Below are 11,407 nucleotides of genomic sequence, written 5' to 3' on the forward strand. Positions count from 1 at the left end.
AAAAATTAAATATTTATAATAATATAAAATTAATTGACAATGTCCAGTAATTGATGAGTAATTCACAAATTTATAATTTGAAATTACTCATCATTAATATATCATTATAAAAATAAAAATTTAACTATTTTATGCCAAAAACACATTTTTAAATAAAACTAAATACAGTGGTGCCTTGACTTACGAGTTTAATTCATTCTGTGATGGAACTTGTAACTTAAATTACTCTTATGTCAAATGAATTTTTCCCACTGAAATGAATTGAAATGCCATTAATCCATTCCAGATCCCCAAAACTCCACAATTTTTTTGTTACATGTTTTTAAATAAGAAAAATTTACTTATAAATAACAAATATTGTATAAAAACACAATAGAATGCACTGCAAGAAACAGGTTTTGCAGATGTTGCAATGTTTGCTACATAGATAAAAAAAGAAAAGATGGGAAATTTGAGAAATGAGAGACTATGGCACCGCACAAAACATGGAAGTGAACTAATGCCTATGTCACTCGATTACGTGTTTTTCTATAAGTTAACCTATTAGACATTGGAAGAATAATGAAAATGACAAAATTACAGCAGTTTTCCATCATCTTTTTCTTAATCTATGGTTTGCTGTGGCATTTTCTGCACTAACTAGTGGTGGGGTATCTAAAGCTGACTCATAACCCAAATTTTAGCTCTCAACTCAAAGCAAAATATCAGCCAAGAGACAGCTTGTATCTTTAAACTTGTAAGATTAAAGATACAAGTTTAATCTTTTCTTAGTTTTTCTTTGGAAGTTTTTCTTTACAAGAAAAACTTGTAAGTTGGGACACTCATAAGTCAAGGTACCAGTGTATATCTGAAATAATATCAGCAGATATTTTTTTCAAAGTGTAAAATACATTTGAACATTAATTATGTTTTTTGTTATAAAAACCAACAGCCTCAAATGAGTATATAGTATGAACCTATAAACACTGTCAGATTCCAAAAAGTAAACTCATTTTACTGCCAAAAAAAAATGGCAAAATAATTTTTGTAACATAATGTCATCTATTGGATAAAATTTACAGTTAACAAGAGTGAATGCTTCTGTAAAAGTTCGTCCGATGGAGAATTATTTTTAATAAAATAAAAGACAAAACTGTCCAAAAAGGATCACCATTTATTACTTGTGTTCCAAGACTTGTGAATGCATGAGAGATGTTAAAATAAAAGTTTCAAGAGCATTTTTCACAATGAACATATGACACACATCACAGCCAAAAATGTGAACACTGCATATGAAAGTATGGAATGCGACAATGACTAAAAAGGGGTTAGACATTCTTAAATACTTTAGTCCAATAAATATCTTTATATCTTAGACCAAATCACAAAATATGATTAAACACTAAAAGCTTCCTGGAGTGTCAACATTTCTGAGTAATAATTTTGGTTTTTTAATACTTCAGATAGACTAGCTTATTGTTTAGTAATTTTTGCATTAATGTAAAAAATGTTAATTATAATTCAAGTTTCTAATACTTTAATCATTTAGGCAAATTAATATCTGAATTTCTCATTCACACATTTCTCTCTGTCTTTTTCTCTTTAATTAAAATTTTGAAATATTTCTGAAATTTAAATTTTTAACATAATGAAAACTCACCATTGAATGACCAAGAAAAATAATTTTTGTGTTAGAATTCCTGTAAAGTTTTCTTATGTAATTAACACATTCCTGCAAGAACACTGAAAATAAATAATTACTATTTTATTAAATAAAAATTACATTTAATTTTTATTTTGACAGTTTATAAATAATTTTAAATCATCAAAGATATTATCATGTCATTTTAGTCAATTGAAATTTGCTTTTCCTTATTTGATTTTATTTTTATTTCTTCAATTAATTGATAAAATAACAAATTCAATTCACTTCATTATATTATACAGTAGACCCCCAATAAAACGGGTTCATATAGTTTGGATTCCTATACGACGGCAAAAAAATTGCAACCATATTAAACAAGCTAAAAGAGACTCTTATAATTTAGTAAAACATCATCGCCGACTCGTGTCACGACAGGATTGGTTGAATCTAGACCAATAGCGGATATTGTACAAACCACTGAGTTTAAACGAGCAGCAGACCTACTAAAAACCATTTATTTAACATCCATAAAAATTATATTTATATTAATGATGTCCCCAAAGTTCAGCAAAGTTTTTGCAGAAAAATAATTTATCAGGAAGCACGCGAGCGCCATTCGATGCACCGCTCCACGATGAAAACAAGCTTAAGCAATGGTGTCGTCGAACGGTGCCCACTTGGTAAGTAATCCTACAATTTTTTGTTTATAGCATATTTTATATAGATTATTCCCCAAAAATTATACATATTTTGGAAATGATGAGTCAAATTAGTCTAAAATCGATTAATTTTATGGAAGAAACCTTTCAAACAGCCGTAGTCCCTAAACTGCAAACGTGCCAAGCTGTGATTGGCTCATGTATTTTAACGACACATAGAAAATGAATTTCATAAAAACCAGAACGTATCTACCATGTTATAAGGGGGTCGACTGTACATACACACAAAATAATGTTTCATCCAAAAAATGAAAATGAAATAAAATAACAAAAGCTAAATAATTAAATGTACAAAAAATGACAAAAAAAATTATTATTATTATTATTTATTATTTTTCAATAAAAAAAAATTTATTTTATTGAATCAAAAATTATTTAAATATGAACAATTTAAATTCACTATATTTTTACACCATAATATACTTTAAATTATCATTATTTCTCTGTAATAATAAATTATTAATGTATATGTTATTCTAAAATGACATTGTATTATACTAAAAGTTTTAAAACTTTGTTGTAAACTGAAGTGAATTATTACAGGCTTTTATAATATGATTTAAGTATTAAGTTGTTTACACTATTTTTATCAACTTATGTTTTATAGTTATTTTCTTCATATTAGATACTTTTAAATGGGAATTAAATTTCTCAAATTGTTTAAAAAATACTTTAGCATACAGGTCATTCCATGTCAGTTCAAGCAGGAATTCATCCTTATGATGCCAGATTTTGACAATTTTTACAGAGTGGGTCTATTTTGCATCTATAATAAGCCTGCCAAAATGTTTTGCAAAAGTTTCATTTTTAAGAATATTATATTACTTTCCAAATTTTGAACTTTCTGAAAAAGCTGTTTACTTGAATGTATGTATCTCAGTAAGTATGAGAATCCAATATATCATCATCAATATTCATACTTATTTGGTAATTGTTGTCAAATCTACTACCTGAGAAAATCTCCACTTACACTTTTGTGACAGTGAAAACGACACATTCCCGTGATCTGCTGACCTCTTAGCCAGGTGATATCATGCTGATATCAAAATTGATGGCTGATGAGTCAGTCATTGTCAATTCCTCAATCAAATCACTTATATTCTAATTTGCGGATACCCTCTGCTCCTTGGGATACATCATTTTTGGATACCTCTTTGCCTGTGGCCATAATATCTATTTGTACACATCTGTTGTCAGAATAAGAACTGTCCTCCAGACCTTTCTTCCTGTCCATTCAACCAGCTCGTATCAGATCAAGATCTCCTACAAGATCCTCTACCCTCAGAACATCATAACCAAGATCTTCTACAAGGTATTTATCCCCACGCGTATCTCATGTAAACTTGCTCTCTCGCAATCTCTCCCTTAAATAGGTCAGTTAATCAGATATTACGATTAGTATCCTGTAACTTTTCTTTTGTGATTATTAAATGGTTATTTAGTTGTTAATTCTCATATCTGAGTACTTTACTTCTGTCAGGCCATCTCTCAACCCTTCTCCATCCTGAATCCGATTGCCAGTGCACGTGGCCGCCTGCATAAACAATGTTCTAATACTGAATCAACACACTGTCTTGACTTCCATGTCCATCGAGACATGGTGGTGTCAGTCCTGATGAGGCCAACCCTCCGTGATATGGAAATGCAATTTGTTGAATTTTCAAGTTAAAAGGATGGGGAACAATAGCTCATAGTTCATTTTTTCATTTAAACATTTTTTGTAAGTTTTCAATTTTCAATGTTCAAAGTTAAATACTTCAAAACATCCATCATTTAATTTTGTCCATTTACACACATTTTTTTTTACTCATACCTTTGTTATACTGAATGACAAAGTTTGGTGGAGATAATTTTCATTTAAGAGAAAAAAGTCAAGTCAAAATTTTGATGCACTACCCATGCAAAGCATATCATGTGCTTGCCATCAGTTTACAGACCCAGGAGCAGGGCATTAGGTTGAAATCACATATGAATATGTAATGACAACATTCTCCACCTATTCAAATTTCTGGTCATAGTAACAAATTCAATGCATTTGGAAGAATTATAAATGCAAAATTCAAACATGATTTTTTCCATTTAGTTCAGTACAGGAACCAATTGATCTTTTTCAGCTTATCATCAATGATTTCATTTCCATGGTTTCTTACTTTGTCACAGTAGCCTGTCTTACAGCAGCTCTGGAAAGAAAAACTGGTAAAAATGTTAGAAATCGGTACTACACATTTTACTACATGTCTCAGTAACCAATTTACTGGTAGCTAGCTCTCTGTGTGATAATTCCAGATTTTCAATATCCTTTTTTATCATTCCTCAACAACAATGAGCTTAAAATCCTTCTCTTCTGAAGACTCTACAGATTCTGTCTTCATTCTGGTGATCACCAGGATGAAGACAGAATCTGTAGAGACAGAAATCACCAGGATGACAACTACATAGTTTACCCTAATTTCCTTAATGATAGATTCCTCCTTAGATCTATATGTAAGTGCCTCTTGTTCTCATTTCAATGAATCATCAGATACATAACAGGTCATTCTTTAATATTTTGAGCACTGACTTACAGAGATCTGGAGTTCTTATTTAAGTATCATAAGTAACTGAGCAGCAATTGCACAAGCAGCCAATCTCTTTAGTGTACTGTCCAGCCTGTTGCTTTGTAAAGTACTATATTATTTTCCCAACTTTTCCAACAATTATCGACACGACTGTGTGCTGGAAATATCCGTTCCCTAACGGGTACTTACGGGGATTCGCGTTAGTGTGCCAGGCCTGGACTTTTAGCGTGCACTGAAATTAAATAATGACAAAGTTTGTCAATAGCAAATCAAATATTTAATAAAAGTTCTAGTAATAAACTATATACAAAATTTAGTAAAATCAAATAACAATTTATTCAATGAAAGTCAATAAGAATCAACCCGACAAAACTCAAATCAATCTATTTTCTAACTTAATTCTATTCCCCTTTGGAATTCGACAAAATCAAAGACTTAATTTATGTACAATAATTCTTATGAATTAAAGATCCTAATCGTCACATCAATATACTAGGAACCTATTTCCTCAACTCTCAAGACTTTCTCTATTCGTCGATCCACAAATCGAATAAATTCGAAATCGCCTTGGAACTATTTTATCCTATCGGACACCTCTCTCTCATTTGCTGCTACGAAGCTCACCAAGCTCGTTGCTAACAGAAGCTCACCTCGTCCATCTTCACTTGAGATTTGGACTTTATACTGTGAGGTGACTTCACAACTCTGAATGTGATCACTCCCCTCATTTACATACTTATTTGCTAACAAACTTTTTCTATTTGTCTGGCAGCCTATTTTCCGACAATACTCGCTAACCTTTTACATTATTCTTTTTGACAATTTTCGGGATGTTTTTATTCTTTAAGGTTTAGCGAGTCCCTAAATTGTGCTGGTGGGGTCTCCCCCCCTTTTCTCGGTGCGGACTTACTTTTTTCCGCTCGGGAGCACAAGTGTGCGCGAGTTTTTTCTATGGCGCTTTTCTCTCGTTGGTGAGTTTGTTTCTCTTCTATTTTTAAGTTTCTAAGGTGAATGGTGAGGAAACCTTCGTCCTAACAAAACATAAGCCCCAAACAAAATATAATAAAACGCAAAAATAAAATTAAATAAAAATAATGCTTGAACTTGGTTCCTTACAGCTTAATCCCTTGCCATGTGATGTTGAAAAAATGTGCTGAATTACACTACCCCAGGTTATGTAACCTAGGATAACTATGGTGATCTAGCACAAATACAGAGTGTCAGGTCAGGGTTTCGAGACTGATTTGTGTAGATGTGTAATGGCAAAGTCATTACACAAGCAATACAGTATCAGACCCAGCACTTTGCTCCTGAACCTATAAACTGATGTCAAGCATGCCATATGCTTTGTACCAGGTAGTGCAATAAAACTTTGACTTGACTTTCTCCTTTAAATGAAAAATTGCCTCCACCAAACTGTCATTCAGTAGAACAAAGGGTATAAATAAAAAATATGTAAAAAGAGTGAAATCAAAAGAGAGTATTTTGAGATACAGAGAGGTATTTTGAACATTAAACATTTGAAAACAGAGAGGTAAAATATTTTTATTTACTATTATTTATATTTCAAATTATATCTTGGTTTCTTCTGAAATTTTGCATATCTACAATATATACAGTGTGATGGTTGATGCACCACTTACCTTGAGTGTTCGTTGATTTTATAAAATAACCGAAGTTTTATATCTCGTCATGAAAATTTACTTACAATCACGTACAAGATTTTGTTTTACATTTTTTGAGTAAAGTTCGATCGGTTACAAGCATGCATCGGTACAGAACATTCACTTGTCGTGAGTAGTGTAGCCAAGAGAGAAAAGAAAAAGAATATGGCGGATGGACTGCACATGTTTTAATAGCTCTATCTGATTTTCAGATGCAGCGCTATGTTACAATTATTCGGCCGCCACATACAGTATATTGCTACAATTAATTGTAAGAATGATTTTCTTTGTCAAGTATTTTCATCTGATCACTGTTTCATCTTTACATATGATCCAATCAACAACTGTCTAGCTTTTATCAAGATATCTGTCTTGTTGAATTAATTACAACACTTTATTTGCAATTCTACATCAGTGCATGATCACTTATCTATTTAATAATGGATTCACCTTCTTCAACTGCTATTAATGGAGAGGATTCTACCAGCCTGCTTGTTTCTTCTTTTTATCTGATGGTACAAGATCATTATATGGCTTTACTTCTTGTTTTATAATAATTTTATTAATTTTATTTCAGGTGAGGTTTCCCCTGTCACACCATCTTGATCTCACATCATCTATTGTAATTGTTCATATACTGTTTTCTTTAACAATTGTTATTTTTTCTTTAACATTATAAATTATATTATTATAAATAATTTTTCAAATATTGGTTTATGTCTATTTTTTATTATTAATATACTTTCATTTGTATTTTTTCTCCATTACGTCTTCTTTAAATATCCCAATAAAAATTTTTATGCAAAATGTTCCATCAAAAATAAATACTTCTCTCTCTCTCATCTATATTAAGTGATGTCTATGATTTTTATATTATTACCAAAAGTTATTTTACCTCATTAACATATGATATTGCTAATTTTATTACTCTAACAGGTTACTCATATATATCTTTAGAATGCCTTAATAAAAGAGGTGGAAAAATCCTTGTTAGCTTTCCCCAACTTCACTTTAAAAATTTTTAAATATATTGATTCTGTTCTTATTTTAAAAATCCCAGAATATAAACATATCTTAACTATTTTCTCCTCACCCTGGAAAATGTCTGTTTTCCAAATCCTTCACAGTTTTTTTTTATTATTCCTCGTGGTTTTAAATATTTGTTATATGCAGCAATTTTAATCTTTCTAATGTTAATTGGAATTCCTCAGGTATACTTTATAGCATTATGGACCTTGCTGAAGTTTATTTTGTAAATAAAAAATTTTTTCTTTTTAATTTATCTCAGATAGTATCTTTTCCATCAAGGGGAATTCCTACCTTGATCTATTTCTTCACAGTCATTAGCAACTGCCATACTACTGCTTATCTGATCCATGGTTTTCTGTCTGACCACATACCTATTTGCCTTGAAGTTTCTCTCTGTTTAAATTCTGGTGAAATGATGTAATTTCTTAATACAGTGGGTGATTGGTTAACAAATACTTTTGCAAAAGATTTTTATGATTGGACAACGAACACATGTTCGGATAACGAACACTGCACTGAACAAACACAAGAAGCGAAGTAAAATAACAAATACTGATTGGTCTTTCTTTGTCTTCAGGCAACAATTCGAAACTTTTTGGAGCACAGGAGACATCAAAATCGACGTTCTACCCAGTATATACTGATTGGATAGTATTCCCCCGAACTTTGAGACTCTCCCTTGTAATTCCAGCCTTTTGTATTTCTGGCAAAAAATTCTTTTACGTTTTCTTCTGAAAATGTGAATTTATGCCAATATCTGCTATTAAAGATCTTTTGAACAAGTGGGAGGATGTCAGAACAACGGTCTTAAAATGGCATCCAAACCAAGTTGAGGTTAATAGGCCTAGGGATCTCTACAATTACAATGCTATTAATTACTTCTGAAAAATCATGAAGACAGAAAAGCAATCGACATTGGACAGATTCTTTAACCCCCACAAACGGAAAAAACATAACTAATAAAAATGCAAGACCATGTATATATGTATTTTTATTATTACATATAAATAAATGTAGTAAGAAAGCATATATTTTTTATTTTTTGGGGGTCTCCAGAACAAATTAATCAAATTCCCAAAGAAACCTAAGGTAAATCGATAATCAGTTAACGAACAATTCGGATAACGAACAAAGTCTTGGAACAAATTATGTTCATTAACCAATCATCCACTGTATATCCTTATGGTCCCAAACTGGACTGGACCATAAGGATATACAGTTAACTGGAAAAAGTTGCCACCCACCTGTGTTCCATGAATTGATCTTATCTTGATTCTAACAATATCTATATTAATGCAATGCCTAATATTATTTATAATATTCTTTTATCTTCTATGCACATGCTTTTGCAATATTGTTAAAATTTCATCACAAAAAAAGGCTCTTATTATCTGAAAAAACTATGTAATTTACTTCAAAAACATTGGAACAAATGGAGAAAATCTGGTAATCCCTGAAATATTTACATATACCATATCATCTAAATAAAGTACACTCAAGAATGTCATACTTCTTTCCAAACCAATTTTAATAAGATAACAATCATTTTCATTCAACCCTCACTTTTTGGTCTTTTATACATTATTTTTCTAAAAGAATATCATGTAAATTACTTCTTGTTCAAGATGATAATATTTACAAAGTGTACAATCATTTTAAAAGTAGATTTACTACTATACTTTCTAATGCCATATATTCTCCATTATCCCCTCACTTTTATTTGTATATAAATGTCCTTTCCTTTAAAGTCATAGATACCTTAAATAACACAAATAGCAGCCTTGAATTTTTTAAAATTCATGCTATTTTTTAAAAATCCTTGAAGCAGTTATTCTATCCATATTACTTTCAAAATTTGTTCAAAATAGTATTATTCCCAAACAATGGCTCTCATCAAACATTATAGCTATACCTAAAGATGATAAAAATTGTTTCCATCCCATTTCTATTTCATCTGCCACACTGAAAGCTTTCAAAATTTGTTTAAACCATAAACTACAGTCAACAATTTCTTCTAAATTAATACCAATTCAGCATTGTGGTCATCAGCATCCTTCCACCACCACCACCAATCTTTTAGAAACTATATCAATAACCCTTCAGAATTTTGAAAGAAAGTAACCCATTTTTATAATTTATATAGATATTAGCCAAGCATTCAATTCTGTAATTCCCAATTGCCTTCTTTTAACTCTTACGAGGGGACAGCATGACATTGGGATCACCAATTTTCATTAAACTCAATGAAGTTATAGTGTATCTGCAATGACTGACATGTGCCAAACAGTAAAGTGCAATATTCAAAATTAATTAAAGGAGAAAAATGAGGTTGAAAATTGCAAATCACTTAAAACCTACAGAATTTCTGTCATTTGTAGTATGGCTAGTGGCTTGGTGGGAGGCACTCCAGTTTCATAACAGCAAGGTTTGTTTCGAATCTTGGTACAGTAGAGGGTTGATTATCCGAAAGTCAATCATCCGAAACGTCAATCATCCGAAAGAATTCCAGTTGGCAAATTTAAATTTTTGCCAGTGCTGTGGCACTGCAATCTTTGGCTATGTCTTGGGCTACTCAAATATTTTACGTTTTTGATACTAAATTAACTTTTGAAGTATAATTTTTTATTGTTTTTATATTTTTCAATATATTTATTTTGTTCGTACAAAATAAAAAAATCATTTTTAACGATACAATAATCTTCGTTAGGCTTAACATCTACGAAAATTCAACGCAAAGCGACACGCAACGGAGTAAAATGTCAAGATGGGATAAATTAATATATTTTTTCGTACATAATTGGTTATCCGAAACATTGATCTTCCGAACAACCCCAGTCCCCAATTGATTCGGATAATCGACGCTCTACTGTATTATCAATGTATCTTTTTTATACAAAATTTATTCTTTTTAATATATTCTTGGTACATTAGAGCATTATTTATCCAAATTAATTGGGGACTGGGGTTGTTCAGATAACTTATTTTTCAGATAACCAATTATGTATGAAAAAATATATTAACATATCCCATGTTGAAATTTTTCTCTATTGCGTATCACTTTGCATTGAATTTTTGCCGATGTTAATCCTAACGTAATTTTTTAAAATAATAATTATGGCTATTGTACAGGCATACCTCGACTTACGTCGTTTCGAGTTACGTCGTTCCCGATTATACGTCGCTTGTTAAAAAAGTATATGGAAAAATAAAAATCAAGTTTAAGTCATTTTATTCGACTTTACGTCTNCTTCAGAATTTTGAAAGAAAGTAACCCATTTTTATAATTTATATAGATATTAGCCAAGCATTCAATTCTGTAATTCCCAATTGCCTTCTTTTAACTCTTACGAGGGGACAGCATGACATTGGGATCACCAATTTTCATTAAACTCAATGAAGTTATAGTGTATCTGCAATGACTGACATGTGCCAAACAGTAAAGTGCAATATTCAAAATTAATTAAAGGAGAAAAATGAGGTTGAAAATTGCAAATCACTTAAAACCTACAGAATTTCTGTCATTTGTAGTATGGCTAGTGGCTTGGTGGGAGGCACTCCAGTTTCATAACAGCAAGGTTTGTTTCGAATCTTGGTACAGTAGAGGGTTGATTATCCGAAAGTCAATCATCCGAAACGTCAATCATCCGAAAGAATTCCAGTTGGCAAATTTAAATTTTTGCCAGTGCTGTGGCACTGCAATCTTTGGCTATGTCTTGGGCTACTCAAATATTTTACGTTTTTGATACTAAATTAACTTTTGAAGTATAATTTTTTATTGTTTTTATATTTTTCAATATATTTATTTTGTTTGTA

At 31.0% G+C, this 11,407-nt stretch overlaps 1 protein-coding gene across 1 annotated transcript in view; it reads right to left on the reverse strand.

Annotated features, from left to right (window-relative positions):
- Positions 1-11,407, reverse strand: part of LOC111636943 (GPI inositol-deacylase-like) — a gene marked incomplete at its 5' end in the record, with an annotated part of 86,251 nt that overhangs the window by 66,454 nt on the left and 8,390 nt on the right. Inside the window, one exon of the mRNA XM_023382329.1 lies at positions 1,640-1,722. Within this exon, the coding sequence (XP_023238097.1) occupies positions 1,640-1,722 (83 nt within the window). The remainder of the gene's footprint in view (positions 1-1,639; positions 1,723-11,407) is intronic.

Source organism: Centruroides sculpturatus, unplaced genomic scaffold, assembly GCF_000671375.1.
Source record: "Centruroides sculpturatus isolate CEXI.00-Female unplaced genomic scaffold, Cexi_2.0 scaffold128, whole genome shotgun sequence".
Lineage (NCBI taxonomy): Eukaryota > Metazoa > Arthropoda > Arachnida > Scorpiones > Buthidae > Centruroides > Centruroides sculpturatus.